Source organism: Macrotis lagotis, chromosome 1 (assembly GCF_037893015.1).
Source record: "Macrotis lagotis isolate mMagLag1 chromosome 1, bilby.v1.9.chrom.fasta, whole genome shotgun sequence".
NCBI lineage: Eukaryota > Metazoa > Chordata > Mammalia > Peramelemorphia > Peramelidae > Macrotis > Macrotis lagotis.
This window is the reverse complement of record NC_133658.1, coordinates 495725986-495742765: the sequence shown is the minus strand read 5'-3', so window position 1 is coordinate 495742765 and position 16780 is coordinate 495725986. Positions and strand designations below refer to the sequence as shown.

The following is a 16780-nucleotide window of genomic DNA, read 5'->3' as shown; positions in this document are numbered from 1 at the left end:
TTGGCTAGGGCTTATTTTTCAAATATATAGAGAACTGAGTCAAATTTAGAAGAATACAAGTCGAGGGTGTCTAGATGGCACAGTGGATAGAGCACCGGCCCTGGACCTAGGAGTACCTGGGTCCAAATCCAACTTCAGACACTTAATAATTACCTAGCTATGTGGCCTTGGGTAAGCCACTTAACCCCATTGCCATGCAAAAAAACCAAAAACCAATAAAAACCCCCAAAAAACTTAAAAGAAGAATACAAGTCATTCTCCAATTGACAAATGGTCAAAGGATATGAACAGGAAGTTTTCTGATGTAGAAATCAAAGCTATTTATAGCCATGTAAAAAAATTTTCTAAATTATTATTAAATAGAGAAGTGCAAAGTAAAATAACTTTGAAATATCATTCTATGCCTGTCAGATTGGCTAAAATGATTGAAGGGAAAACAACAAATGTTGGAGGAGGTGTGGGAAAAATTGGGACCTTAATTCATTGTTGGTGGATCTGTGAAGTGATCAAACCATTTTGGAGTATGATCTGGAATTATCCTCAAAGAGTTTTCAAATTGCCTATACCCTTTGACTTAACAATACCACTATTAGGTCTACTTCCCAAGATGATTAGGGAAAAAGGAAAAGAGCTGATATGTTCTAAAATATTTATAGCAACTCTCTTTGTAGTGGCAAAGAACTGTAAATTGCAAGGATGTTTATCAGTTGGGTAGTAGCTAAACAAGTTGTGGTATATCTTCAAGTTATGGTATATATTTGTAATGGAATACCATTCTGCTTTAAGAAATGATGAGTCGAATGATTTTAGAAAAATATGGAAAGATGCATGAAAAAATGAAGAGTGAAATGAGCAGTATCTAAGTTCTCTTCACCTCAATGCTTTATTTGCATTTATTTTTTTAATAAATTTATTTATTTTTCCATTTATTTGTAAAGATAATCTTCAACATTCATTTTTTGTTTTTTATTTTTTTAGGTTTTTTGCTAGGCAATGGGATTAAGTGGTTTGCCGAAGGCCATACAGCTAGGTAATTATTAAGTGTCTGAGACCGAATTTGAACCCAGGTACTCCTGACTCCAGGGCCTGTGCTTTATCCACTGCGCCACCTAGCCGCCCTCAACATTCATTTTTATAAAGTTTTCTCTCTCCCATCCTTTCTTTTCCCCACCCTAGGACAAATAATATGATATTAGTTATATATGTACAATCATGTTAATGATATCTCCATATTAGTCAGACTGTGAAAGAAGAATAAAACAAAAGATGAAAACTACAAGAAGAAAAAAACAAAAAACCCCACAAATTTTAAAAAAAGTAAAAATTGTATGCTTTGATCTGCATTCAGATTCCATAATTTATTCTCTGGATGTGAATGGCATTTTTTATTGTAGGTCTTTTAGAATTGTCTTTGATTCGCTGTATTACTGAGAAGGGCTCAGTTTATGTTAGTTGATCATCTCATAATGTTACTATTAAAAGTGTACAATGTTCTCTTTCTTCTGCTCACTTCATTCAGCATCAGTTCATGTAAGGTTCTTCTGACTGGGTACCAAGACTTAGTAATGCATTTATATTTTGTTAACATATCAATATATAATCTTTATTATCTGTCCCCTGCTCCTAATGACTAATCCAACAGTGAGTGTGGAAAACAATTTCTTTTCTCTAAACAAATTTATTACTTATTTTTTACCTTCTTTTGAAATTTTTAGTTCTTCATTTTCTCCTTTTCTCCTACCCCTTTCCCTACCATATCAATTATACATGTGAAATTATGTAAAATATATTCTTGCATTAGCTACATCATTAAAAAAGTTTTAAAAAGTAAGAAAATTATATTTCAATTTGCACTGAGAGTCCAACAGTTCTCTCTCTGGAGGTGGACTGCATTTTTTCATATTGAGTACTATGCAATTATCTTGGATCATTGTATTGACAAGAATAACCAGGTTTTTCACAGTTGATCATCACCACAAATTTGCTGTTACTTTACACAATAATTTCCCAGTTCTTCATACATGACCTCTCATGTTTCCTCTGCCATCCCCCAGCGCATTTACCAAAGTAAACAATACTCCATCATAATCATCTGCTACAATTTTTTGAACCATTTCCCAATTGATGAGCAACCTCTCAATTTCTAATTCTTTACTATGACAAAAAAAAGAACTGCTATGAAATATAAGGTCTTTTTCTTTTTCATTGATCTCTTTGGGGTACACTTCTAGTAGCAGTATTTTGAATCACAGTTTTATAGCTCTTTGGGCATAGTTACATAATGACTAAATTAATTTCAACTAACTTGATCAACAATTTATTAATGCAAGTATTTTTCCCTCGACCTCTCTAGTGTTTGTTATTTTTCATAGGAGTAAACTTGTATTTCATAGTTGTTTTAATTGCATTTCTCTTCTCAATAGCGATTTTGAACTTTTTTTTTTTTTTGCAAGGCAATGGGGTTAAGTGGCTTTCCCAAGGCTACACAGCTAGGTAATGATTCAGTGTCTGCGGTCACATTTGAACTCAGGTACTCCTGACTCCAGGGCCGGTGCTCTATCCACTGTGCCACCTAGCCATGCCTGATTTTGAACATTTTTTAATATTCTTTTCACTCCCTCACTCAAACCCAATTCACTTGTTTTTCATAGCATCATCTCCCTGAGGTCATAGTCTTCTTCTAGAACAAAGGACACACACATCATCATCATCATCATCATCATAAGATTGTTAATAGTTTGCAATTCTTTTAAAAATTGTTATATTTCTATGTATACACATTATATATGACATGTATTCAGTCATTTCAGTCATGCCTGACTTTTCCTAGCAGAGTTTTTTGGCCACTTCTTCCTCCAGCTCATTTTATAGAGGAGGAAACTAAAGCAGACAAGTTAAGTGACTTGCTTAGCAATGAAATATCTGAGACCAGTTTTGAATTCAGGAATAATCTTTCTGACTCTAGGTCCACTATTCTATCAACTGAGCCATCTAGCTCACCTGTATAAGATATAGGAACATATAAATATATGTACACGTGTGGATGTATTTTATATACATATACATATGTGTATATACACACACACACACACACACACACACACACACACACACATACATATATACTAAAGTTATTCCCTGATGATCATGATGTTTGTCTTTGTTCTGGAAGATCATGACATCAGAGAGATGATGCCATGGCATTCAGTGAATTGGATTTGAGTGAGAGAGTGGGTGCTGGGATAGCCTCACTTTCTCCTCCCAAGCCATCTGATCCTGAGGCCAGATGTGAATCAGAATGACTGGGATGACCCTGGATGTGTATTCCCCAATAGATAAGTGTGACTTGGAATAGGTATATGAATGTGAGTTAATATTTCAAAATCTATGATTCTATGATTTATGATCATAAGGGTCTCCGAGAGATTCAATTTAATAACTCCTTTGAAATTTATAGCTGTTGATAAGGGAGGAATACTGAGATGGCAACAGCACTAAGACTTTCTTTTTTTTTTAGGGTTTGTTTTTTTTTTTGCAAGGCAGATGGGGTTAAGTGGCTTGCCCAAGGCCACACAGCTAGGTAATTATTAAGTGTCTGAGATCGGATTTGAACCCAGGTACTCCTGACTCCAGGGGCCAGTACTTTATTCACTGCACCACCTAGCTGCCCCTAGCACTAAGACTTTCTGAAAGGAATTCCTTAGGGTGAATTTATGGGTCAATTCAATTCACTCAACATGAATTAAGGTTCTCTAGTCAACAAAGCATTATGGGGGTGACTAGGTAGCACAGAGCATAGAGCACTGACCCTGAAGTCAGAAGGACCTGAGTTCAAATCCAACCTCAGACACTTAATAATTGCCTTGCTGTGTCACCTGCCTTAAATGAATAGAATTTAAAATAAAATAAAACAAAGCATTGTAGGAGAGGCTGAGGATAATACTGTAGTTTGCTAACCCAACATTGAGGTAGCCTTGGAATTTATAATGGTGCTGCAATAGGAAAAGTGAAAATGGTGGTCAAAGATAAAGATCATAATCCTCTTTAACTGCATAATTTTTTTTAGTTTTCCTAAAATCATTCAGTTCTGCTTTGACTTTATTTTTTATTGATATTTTATTTTTTCAAATACATTATAAAAGATTTTCAATATTCATCCATATGCCTAAGTATATTTTTAAGTTACAAAATTTCTTTCCACTCTTCCTTCCCAATCCCCTCTCCTCAGTGGCAAATAGGTTAATATTGTACATATACATTTGTGTTAACAATGTCTACAGATTAGTCATTTTTGGTATGAGGAATTAGGATTAAGGGAAAGAAATACATAAGAGATAGTTTTTAAAAAGTGAATGTAATATTCATCAGATTCTGAAGAATTTTTTGTTTAGTTTAGTTTTGTTTTCTTCCTCTAGATGGGGATAGCATTGTCCATAGCTGATCCAATAGGTTTGTCCTAGCTCTTTGAACTGCTGAGAGGATCTGCTTCCATTAGGGTTGATCATTTCACAATATTGTTAATGTGTGCATTGTTCTCTTGGTTCTACTCCCTTTGCTCAGCATCAGATCCTACAATTCATTCCCTGCTTCTCTAGAATCTGAACATTTATGGTTTCTTATAGAACAATAGTATTCCATAATATTTTTGTATTATGACCTGTTTAAACATTCCTCAACTGATGGGTATCCCCCCAATTTCTAATTCTTTGCCAACCACAAAAAGAGCATTATGAATATTTTGGAACATGTGGGACCTTTCCCATTTTTTATGATTTCTTCTGGAAATAGACCTAGAATTGGAATTACTGAGTCAAAGGGTATGAACATTTTTATTGCACTCTGGGCATAGTTCCATATTATTCTCCAGAATGGCTGGATCAGTTCACAGCTCCAATGCATTAATATCCCAACCCTCCCACAATCTCTCCAACATTGATCATTTTCCCTTTTGGTCACCTTAGCCAATCTGACAGGTGTGAGGTGATACCTCAAAGTTGTTTTAATTTGCATTTCTCTAATCAATAATGATTTGGAGCTTTTTCAAATGATTATATATAACTTTAAATTCTTCATTTGAAAACTGTCTATTCATATCCTTTGACCATATATCAATTGTGGAATAACTTGTAACCTTATAAATTTGATGCAGTTCTCTATATATTTTAGAAATGAGACCTTTATCAGAACTCCTAGTTGTGAAGATTGTTTCCAAGTTTTCTGCTTTCCTTCTAATTTTAGCAGCATTGATTTTCTTAGTGCATAAACTTTTTAATTAAATATAGTCAAAATTATTCATTTTGTAATTTATAATACACTCTATTTCTTGTTTGGTCATAAATTTGTTCCCTTTCCATAGAGCTGATAGAATATTTCTTGGTCTGTTAATTTATCTATAGTGTCCTGCTTTATGTCTAGATCCTATACCCATTTTAAAATTTTATTTATTTTGAGTTTTACAATTTTTCCCCTAGTCTTACTTCCCTCCCCCCACCCCTTACAGAAGGCAATTTGCCAGTCTTTACATTGTTTCCATGGTATACATTGTAAATCCTGTACCCATTTTGACCTTGTTTTGGTATAGGGTATGAGATGTGCATCTATGCCTAGTCTTTGCCATACTATTTCCAGTTTTCCCAACAATTTTTGTCAGACAGTGAGTTCTTACTCCAGAGGCTGATATCTTTGGTTTTGCTAAATAGTAGATAGTTGTAGTCATTTATTGCAGTTTCTTTTAAACTTATCCTACTGATTCATTTCTCTATTTTTTTTTTAGATTTTTGGCAAGGCAAATGGGGTTAAGTGGCTTGCCCAAGGTCACACAGCTAGGTAATTATTAAGTGTCTGAGACTGGATTTGAGCCCAGGTACTCCTGATTCCAAGGCCGGTGCTTTATCCACTACGCCACCTAGCTGCCCTCATTTCTCTATTTCTTAACCAGTACCAGGCAGTTTTGAAGACTGTCACTTTATGGTATAGCTGGCAGAGCTAGGCCACCTTCCTTTGCATTTTTTTTCCCATCAGTTCCCTTGCTATTTTTTTTTTTTAGGATTTGCAAGGCAAATGGGGTTAAGTGGCTTGCCCAAGGCCACACAGCTAGGTAATTATTAAGTGTCTGAGACCGGATTTGAACTCAGGAACTCCTGACTCCAGGGCTCGTGCTCTATCCACTGCACCACCTAGCCGCCCCTCCCTTGTTATTTTTGACCTTTTGTTGCTCCAGATGGATTTTTTTTTATTTTTTTAATTTTTAAAAACTTTTATTTATTTTTTATTTTTTTCCAGATGGATTTTATTACTATTTTTCTAACTCGGTAAAATAAATATTTGGTAGTTTGATTGGTAGGGCACTGAATAAGGAGTAGAACTGTTGGGTAGCCACCTAGCCATTTTCCCACTTATTTAGATCTGCCTTTATTTGGGTGAGGATACTGTATAATCGTATTCATACAGTTTCTGAGCAGTGGATCTAATTGTCTGAATGTAATAAATTAGCAATGTACACTTTAAGGAATTGACCTTTCGAGGTCTCAGGTCGCAGTTCCACGCTTCAGGGGTCGCCCTGAAGGTGGCGCTCGGCCTTTCCCACGTGACGCTTCTCCAGAGCGACTGTGACGTCAACGCTGCGCCGCGCCGCGCTCTCCGTCGCGTCTTCCCTGTTCCGGAGTTATTGGGCGACATGTCTCCGGTCCCGGCGCTCCCTTCGGAAATCCAGCTCGCTCAGCGACTGGCCGGCAACGAGAAGACGACCCGAGACCGAGCGGTGAGGCAGCTCCGGAGGTACATCCGCGCCAAGACCGGAGCCGCCTCAGGTAGGGCCCCCGGAGGGCCGAGCGCGGCGGCACGTGGGCCGGGACTCTGGGGGGCGGCGCCCGGGTCATCACGCCGGTGACCCGCGGGCCCCGCCGGCTCTTCCTGTAGGGATTAGGCCCCCCCGCAGCTTGCTGGCGGATTCTCGGGGCCCGCGGCTTCGGCAGCGAAGTGTCCGGGCCGGGGGCGGGTAGGGCCCCCCGCGCCTTCTGCCTTCCGCCCTCCCTGCCCGGCCCTGCTTGCTCACCGGAGTGCGCCAGGCGCGGATGCCAGGCCGCAGACTCCCGGGACAGTTGCCGGGGGGCACGGTGCCCCTTTCCCAAAATAGAGGTCGTACAGCCACGGGCCAGCGAGATCCAAATATGTATTTATTTTTTAACTATTCTAATTAAAAAATAGCGACTTACTCAACAAGAATCATAAAATGGCAGTTTGAGTCATTTATTTATTTAGGTAAGCAGCTTGTCCACGTCACACAGCTAATTATTAAGTGTCTGAGATCACATTTGAACTCAGGCTCTCCTGACTCCAGGGCCGTGCTCTACCCACTGCACCACCTAACCGTCCCTCAACAAGCATTTATTAATAAGCCCTTATGTGTCAGGAACTGTTCTATGGAATACAATGAATGGGAGAGAAGAGACACACAATATATACCTGATAAATTGGAAATAATAAACATAGTCAGTATTCAGTGCCTGTTATGAGCCCAGCATTGTATTAGTTGTTGCAGATTCAAAGAAAAGCAAACAAACTGAGCCCAGTGGGGGGGGGGATAATTTAGACGATCAAGATAAATTTCTTATGCTGCTGCTGAAGGTGTAAATAATTGTAAAAAATAATTGCAAAAGTTAGCACTGATATGCCACTGTAAGGTTTGCAGAATTCTCTACAAGTAATAAGTTTTTATCCTCACAGTAACCCTGGGAGGGAGGTGCTTTTATCCCCATTTTACAAATGAATAAACTGAGGCAGACAGATTAAGTGACTTCACTGGGGACATAGAGTAGGGATTTTAAGTGGAATTTCTAGAAGCAAACCAGAATAAATAGACAAGAGGATTAAGAGAATTCCAAGTATTGAAAATGCCAATGGAGAGGAACGGTACCTGAAGTGGGGAGTAAGATAGGAGAAAACTTGAAAGCTAGTAAAGGGTCAGATTATGGAGAGTTTTAAAAAGGCTGAAAAGAGGTTTTTATATTTGATTTTAGAGCTAATAGGGAGCCAATGGATGTGCATATAGGCTACCTTTACTCCCAAAAGATCACTTTGATAGATGAGAGGAAGATTGATAGGATTATTGTGAGACCAGAGGCAGGAAGACAAATAGAAGATGAATCCTTTTCATTTTATGTTTTATATATTACATAGTTGTGCCCCCCCCACATTAGGAATGTTTCTGTGTCTTACAGATAAGTGCCTAATAAATGTTTGTTAATACAAATAAAGGGGAAGAGGAATATACTTGTTTCTAACTTCTGTGAAGTCTTTCCTGTTTGCCCCAACTATGTGTTCAATCTTTCATCAAAATTTATTACAGTATGCTTTAATACTATATTTTTCTTTGTACATATTATGTCCTTAAAAGATTCTCTCTCCCTATTATATATATATATAAAATCTCTCTGTTGCAACATTTTATCTTTTTATGCCACTATTTAGCAAACTGCTTTTCACTTAATAAATAATGTTTGAATTGAACTTGAATTCAATTGATTTTGAATTACTTCCAAATACTGAGGGGCTATTCTGCCATGGTAGTGTTAAGGCCATTCAGGCTAAATTTAATGTATATCCATATTGTTGATCATTTGTTCTAAAGGGAAAGAAACCCCTTGAATTTGAACTCAAAATGAATTTGGGATCAGCTTGGATTGGGGAGAATGAAAATAGTTCTATAATGAGTTCTATTTATTTTAAATACAGGCAATAATAGTAAAAATTTATATTGCTTAAGGTTTTCCAATAGCTTTTAGTGGTATCTCATTTGTGTGAGATAAGTGATATTACTATCATTTTACAAAGGAAGAAACTTGAGGGCTCAGTGGCTTGCCTAGGGTAACAGAGGTCGAAAACAGCTAATGTCAGATTCCAATTTAGATCTTCCTGACTCCAGTTTTAACACTTTGTTCTCTCTGCTATGTTGCTGCTAAGGAAACTGACACTTTAACATTCTGATTATTCTTTTTTGAACAGTGTTTCTTTGTTAAAATTTTGCTTTCACAGTGCTTGTGTGATTCCTTGTTATGTTACAATGGTTTTGTTAACTTTTTAAAATTAATACGAGAGTTTGAACCAGTGAAATTTAAATGTCATTTTTGTTTGATTTAGGTGGTTTCAGTCACGAAGAATTGCTAAAAATATGGAAAGGGCTTTTCTACTGTATGTGGATGCAGGACAAACCTCTCCTACAGGTAAGATCCTAAGCAAATGTGGAAGGGGCCTCCCTTTAGTCATAGAAGGACCTTTCTAGTACAGATTCACCAGGATGATCAAAAGCTATATTAATGCAGAGAGAATTGAGCCACAATTATTAGCACCATTGGTTTTCTATTCATTTGGAGTGACTGATACTTAGAATAATAATCTTATAGAATTAGTACCAACTTTCTTGTTTTATAGAATAAGAAACCTGAGACCTAGGAAGGCTATGTCATTTATCCAAGGTCACATAAGTAAGAAACATCAGAGCCTAGATTTGAACCTAGGTCTTCTAATTTGTTCCCATTATATCTTATATTCCATTACATCTTACATTATTTTGGAACATCTAACACTTTAGAGGAAAGGTTATAGGAAGAATGATACTGACAGGGCTTAGCTTGCATTGAATCCAAAGCAGGGGATAAGACCACAGAAAGGGAGATGGAAAAATTCAAAGAAATTTTTTCTTCTTTTCAGTATTATCTTGAGCCCTGATATTAGCAGCCTCCTTCCAGGTGCCACTGAAAATAATCCTATTCCAGGTCCTCAGATAATTATCTAGGTGCCACTGAAAATAATCCTATTCCAGGTCCTCAGATAATTATCTTTAATTTACACTCTAATCTGTTATGTTTGGTTTCACTGTGTAGGTAAACATGCACACTCTCATACACAGTTATTTTGAATTTGACAATAACCAAGTGAATATGAAAACAAAAAAAATTATATATGAAACTGAAAATATTTTTTGTACAATTTGAATTTGTTTAATTCTCTATATAGTAAATTCAGTCTGTTTTGTTTCTCTGTTTTCTTGCATTTTTTAAAAATTTCCTTTTATTCTCCTCTAGGCATTTAAAAAAATTATACATATATATATATATATATTTTTTTTTTTTTTTAAGGTTTTTGATAGGCAATGGGGTTAAGTGGCTCGCCCAAGGCCACACAGCTAGGTAATTATTAAGTGTCTGAGGCCAGATAAGAAAAATCTACCTTCTCTGCCTCTCCCCAATCCTTCCCTTAACAATAAAGGAAAAATATAAGATCTTGTTAGAAAAATAAGATCTTGTTACAGATGTCAAAAAAATCAACTCTCCACATTAGCTATTCTGTGTTCTGAATCTTAGTTGGTTAGCATGTTTTATCATTAGACTTTTGGACTCTAATTTGGTCAATGCATTAATCAGAGTTCTAAATCTTTTTTTTTTTTAACAAGGAAATGAGGAGTTCAGTAACTTGCCCAAGGTCACACAGCTAAGTATTTATTAAGTGTCTGAGACTGGATATGAACTCAAATCCTCCTGACTCAAGCGTTGGTGCTCTCTCCATTGTGCCACCTAGCTGCCCCCTAAATATTTAACCATTACATTTTCAACATTGTATACATTCCTGATTCTATTAGTTCATAAGACTCTTTCTAGGTCTCGTTGAAACCATCTATCATTTCTTATATCACAAGTGTATTCTTTCACATATGTCACAGCCACATGAATACCTTCTTGGATTCCCATACTTTACTACCTCAAAAAGAGTTATAAATATTTTTGAAGATCCTCAGGAATTATTTTGTTTAGATTATGCCCTTCTGGACAGCTAGATTATGTGGTGGTTAGAGCACCAGCCCTGGAGTCAGGAGGACCTGAGTTCAATTTAGTCTCAAGACACTTGATACTTAATAGCTGTGTGACCTTGGGCAAAATACTTCACCCCATTGCCCCACCAAAAAAAAAAATGAATTCTTTCCTTAATCTACTACCCCTGTCTAATTTCTTCTTTTTCCACTTTCTTATTTCCCTGTTGAGCAAACTATATTATTATAGGAAACTCTGTGAATGGGTATATTTTTTCTTTGACCAGTTCAGATGAAAGTGAAGTACAAGCTTCAGCTTTTCCCCTACCCCCATCCATCCCATTCCTTCTTTCTTGTTTATATAGATGTTTATTTGCTTACTTGGATTGAGATAATTTTCTCTAACCTTCCTTTAGTCCCTCCTCCCTCAACCACTCAAGTGTATTCTTCTTCCCCTTTCTTTATATTCTTAAGATCATCTCATAATTGAACCACTCCCAATGCTTGTCTAATTAGACTCTCTCTCTGATCCCTGCTGATGTTTTGTGTACTTAATTTATTCCCCTGATTCACTACTCTTAATTCTTAGCCAGATTGTTTTCAGGATTACTGCTTTGTAATGTAGTTAGAAATCTGAAACTGCCCAGTCACTTTCCTTTCCTTTTTTTTCCTTTGATTTCCTTGATATTGACCTTTTGTTCTTCCAGATGAATTTTGTTAATTATTTTTTCTAACTCTACAAAATGATTCTTCGGTAGTTTGATTGGTATGGCACTAAGTAAATTAACTTAAGCAGAATTGTAACTTTTTTCCAATTATTTAGATCGGTATATATGTGACAAGTGTTTATAATATTCATATAATCCCTAGGTTTGTCTTGACAGGTTGTCTCTCAAATATTTTCTACTGACTGCAGTTATTTTAAATGGAATTTCTCTTTCTATCTCTTGCTGCTGGGTTTTGTGGGTGGGATATAGAAATGCTAATGATTTGTGTGGGTTTATTTTCTACTCCACAACATTGCTAAAGTTGATCTTTTTTTTAAATGATTCATTTCAAATGACCAAATGATTCTCTAGGGTTCTGTAAGTATATAGTGTTTTTAATAGAATGGGTGCTGTATTTTGTCACTTTCTGCATCTACTGATCTAATCATACGATTTTTCGTATTGATATGTTTAATTATGCTTATAATTTTGAACTAGCCCTGCAAACTTTGTATAAATCTGACCTGGTTTGATCTTTGTAATATAGTAATTTCCTTGGTAACATTTTATTTAAAGTGTTTGCCTTGATATTCATTGAGGAAATTAGTCTATACTTTTCTCTGTTGTTACTCTCCTTGGTTTAAGTTTCAAAACTACATTTGTGTCATATGAAATTTGGTTCATTCTTCCTTTACTTTTTTTTTCCCCCTTAAATGTTTGGAAAAATTTACTCAGATATCCATTTGGTACTGGGAATTTTTTCTTAGAGACCTCATCATTGACTTGTTCAATTTCTTTTTCTAACAAAGGGATATATGACTGTTGTATTTTCTGTTAATCTGGGTAGTTCATATTTTCATAAATATTCATCTATTTCCCATAGATTGTTTTAAGTATATAATTGGACAAAACAATTTCTAACTTAATTTCCTTTTAATTTTGCCTTCATTTCCTTTTCATTGATAGTATAATTTATGTTTTTAATTTTTGATACTTATAATTTCGATACTTTATAATAAATTTTGATACTTACAATTTGATACTTTAAATTTTGGTACTTATAATTTTTGATACTTATAATTTGAAACTTAGAACATTAATCAATGGTTTATAGATTTTGTTTTTTTATAAAACCAATTCCTAGTTTTTTCATTCAATGATTATTTCAATTTTCAGTTTTATTAATCTCTTATTTTCAGGATTTTAATTTTGATGTTTATTTGAAGATTTTTAATTTGTTCTTTTTTCTAGTTTTTTTTTAGTTGCCTATTCTTTAAGTTGCCAGTTCATTTATATGTTTTTTCTCTCTTTTATTGATTTGTATTTTGACATCACTGATCCCTGACATTTCTAATAATTTTCAATTTTTCCATTCCCAGTACTTCCTAAAAAAAAATTCCACTAAAAATTCTTCCCTTGAAAAAATAAGCATGGTCAAATAAAATGAGTCTATACATATTGACTATCCAATAAAATAGGTCCCGTCTTGCAGCTTTAGTTTTATCCTTTCTCTTTTGAGGGAGGTCATTGGTACTCTGTTGTCATTGATCATTGCAATTATCAGAATTTTAAATGTTGTAGTCCTATAAATTGCTCTGGTTTGGCTCACTTTACTTTGCATAAATTCATATAAGCCATATCACATTTCTCTGAGTATAGTTCATCATTTCATAGTGTTCAATTATATTTCTGTACCATAATTTATCTATTCCTCAATTGATCACTACCATTTAGTTTCTAGTTTTGTTACAACAGAAACTGCTGGTATAAATATTTTGTTCTTTGATGTCTTTGTGATATTAGGCTGGGTCAAAGGACATGCATGCTTGATTTTTGAAGTATAGATCCAAATATTAGTATAATGTAGCTTTTCCAGTAATTGTTGTTTTCCTTTTTTGTCTTTGCCATTCTGTTGAATCTGTTTGTTAAAACTTGATTTATTTTAATTTATATTTCTTTTATTCTTAATGGAGAATTTTTTTTCATATAGTTAAAAGTTTACACGAGCTTTGTACAATTTAGTAATTTCTTTTTTTTTTTTTTTTTTTGCAGGGCAGTGAGGTTAAGTGGCTTGCCCAAGGCCACACAGCTAGTTAATTATTGTCTGAGGCTAGATTTGAACTCAGGTCCTCCTGACTTCGGGGCTGGTACTCTATCCACTGCTCCACCTAACTGCCCCCAGTTTAGTTATTTCTTGGGAATTGTTCCTAATTGCTTTCCAGAATGGCAGAACCAATTCTCAACTCTACTAGAAATGTATGAATGTGCTTGTCCTCCCACATCCCTCCCAAATCATTGTCATTTTCTGTTTTTGCTGTTTGCTACTATGATAGATGTAAGGTAAAACCTCAGAGTTGTTTTAATTTGCATTTCTCTAATGAGTTGGAGCAATTTATTCTTATAGCTATATTTAGCAATTTCTTTTGGGAACCATGTTTTCATACACATTTATCTATTAGAGAGTGACTTGTTCTTATGTAAAATTGCCCCAATAGTTTTAGTGCAATTCTTAAGCCATATTTGAATTTTTTCCCAAGTAGATCATCGTATAATCTACAAAAAAGGATTATGGTCTCAGTCTGTATTCTGAATCCTTCACTCCATCTGGAAATCAATAGTATGTTTCATCATTTGTTGTTGAGTCATTTTTTTTTGTATATGTCTGACTCTTCTGTGTCCCCTTTTGGGGTTTTCTTGGCAGAGGTACTGGAGTGGGTTAACATTTCCTTCTCCAGCTTATTTTACAGATGAGGAAACTAAGGCAAATGGGAGTAAGTGACTTGCCCAGTGTCATACAACTGATTAAATATCTGAGATCACATTTGAAATTGAGGTGATGAGTCTTCCTGACTCTAGACCTGCCACCCAGCTGCACCATGTTTCATCATTTGTTCTTTAGAATCCTTGGGCATCCCCCTTAGATTTTCATTCTTTGCCATTAAAAAAAAAAGATATATATATATATATATATATATATATATATATATATATATATATATATATATACATATATATATATATATATGTATATATGTATATATGTACATCTTTAGAGTTTTGTTTTGCTTAGAACTAATCATTCCTATAATCTGTCTTCCTTGACATTTTTTTCCCCTTCCCAACCCCTATCTTTCTTATTTCCATGTTGAATGAAATCTGTTTCTGTATCCAGCTTATTGTATCCAGTATGTGTAGTCTTCTTTTAATCAGTTTATGTGAGACTGAGGTTCACATCTCAACCTTTCCCTTCTCCCTCCATATTTATTTTGTTGTCTACTTGTGCACCCTTATGAGATAATTTTCTCAGTGTGTTCTTCTTGTCTTTTCCTATTCTTTTCTTAAAATCAAGATTAAAAAGAAAGGTAAGCTTGCCTAATTGAACTTCTCTTTGAGCCTTGATGATGACAGGATTCTGAGGGAACATATATTCTCTTTCCATATTTCAGAGTATGCATTTTATCATCGTTTTATCTTTTATCACAGTTTCTCCAAACCTTTGCTTTCTCCCTTTTTTTAAATCAGAAATGCTCAGAAGACTTCTATTTCATTAAAATTCCCTGTTTCATTTTGTAGCTGTTTAAGTTATTCTTGTCTGTAAACCCTTTCTTTTGCCTTCTGGAATAGCATATTCCAAGCATATTCTTCTTTATAATGGTGGCTGCTATATCATGTGTAATCTTGACTGTGATTCTTATTTAATCCTTTCTTTTTTGCTTCCTGTAGTATTTTTTTCTTTAACCTGGAAGCTCTGGATTTTGGCTGATGTTGCTGAAGTTTTCATTTTGGAGTTTCTTTAAGTAGGTGACTGGTAGATAGATTTCTACTTTTTTTCTTCAATATTTTTATTTTGTTTTAATATTTCTTAATTGCCTTATGGAATTATTGGCTACTTTTTGGTCTGTTCTAATTTTTGGGGAACTTGTTTGGACAAGGTTTGTACCTCATGTCAAACTGTTAATTTATTTTCTAATTCTTTATTCCATTACTCTCAATTCATTTCCAGTTCTCTTTCTTGAGCAATGGCATTTCATCTTTATAAAACTTTAAAATTCTTTTACTCATTTCATTTTTTTCCAAGAATTCTAATTGATTTCGTGCCCAAGATGTGTCTTCCTCAGAGGCATTGCTTGTAAATATTTTAGTTATTCTCTTCTTGATATTTGTATCTGGAGAGTCTCCTCCACCATAATAATTCATTAAATTATAGGGTTTTTTAGTTTACTTTTTCTGACCTACTTCCAGTCTTTTTTAAAAAATAAATTTATTTTTCTAACCAGATGCAAAGATAGTTTTCAATATTCATTTTTTTTCTGTTCTGTTTTTTGCAAGGCATTGGAGGTTAAGTGGCTTGCCCATAGCTAGGTAATTAAGTGTGAGACTGGATTTGAACTCAGGTACTCCTGACTCCAAGGCCAGTGCTCTATCCACTGTGCCACCTAGCTGCCCTCAATATTCTTTTTTGTAAGGTTTTGAGTTGCACATTTTTTTCCGCTCCCTCTTCTCCCCCCTCCATTTGACAGCTAGTAATATCATTTAGGTTATGCATGTCCTACTATGTTAAATATTTATTTATGTTGTGAAAGAATATTTCAGAGCAAAAAGGAGGAAAAACCATGAAAGGGGAAAAAAAACCCATAAAACAAAACAAATTTTTAAAATGGAAAATAGTATGCTTTGGTCTGATGATGTTTTGTCCTTTTTTTTTTTTTTTTGTCCTTCTGTTTTCGAAGAAGACCATGACATCAGGGGAAATGATGCCATGACAAACACATGAATTAAATTTGAGGGAGGGGGTGCTATGCTAAGATACCAGCCTCTCTTTCTCCTCCAGAGTCATCTAGTACCAGTGGCCAGATTTGATGGCCCTGTTAAGTTACTTGCCTAAGGTCACAGAGCTAGTAAGAGTCAAGTTTTCTGAGGTCAGATCCTAACTCCAGTCCTGACTCCAAGACCAGTGCTCTATCCACTTCTCCACTTTAGCTGCCCTGCATTCAGAGTCCTTAGTTCCTTCTCCAAATGTGGATGGTATTTTCTGTTGCAAGTACTTTAGAATTGTCTCTGATCTTTATGCTGTTGTGAAGAGCAAGTTCATCACAGTTGATTATCACACAAAATTGCCGTTAATGTGTACAATATTCTTCTAGTTCTGCTTACTTCACTCAGCATTAGTTCGTTCAATTCTTTCCAGACTTTTCTGAAGTCTGACATCTCATGATTTCTTTTTTTTCTCTTAAAGATTTTATTTATTTTGAGTTTTACAGTTTTCCCC

At 35.2% G+C, this 16780-nt stretch overlaps 1 protein-coding gene across 1 annotated transcript in view; it reads left to right on the top strand.

Annotated features, from left to right (window-relative positions):
- Nucleotides 1–6634: 6634 nt before the first annotated feature.
- Nucleotides 6635–16780, top strand: part of RRP1 (ribosomal RNA processing 1) — a 51133-nt gene continuing 40987 nt past the window's right edge. The window contains exons 1-2 of the mRNA XM_074213873.1: nucleotides 6635–6809; nucleotides 9139–9221. Of these exons, the coding sequence (XP_074069974.1) occupies nucleotides 6677–6809; nucleotides 9139–9221 (216 nt within the window). The 5' untranslated portion in view covers nucleotides 6635–6676. The remainder of the gene's footprint in view (nucleotides 6810–9138; nucleotides 9222–16780) is intronic.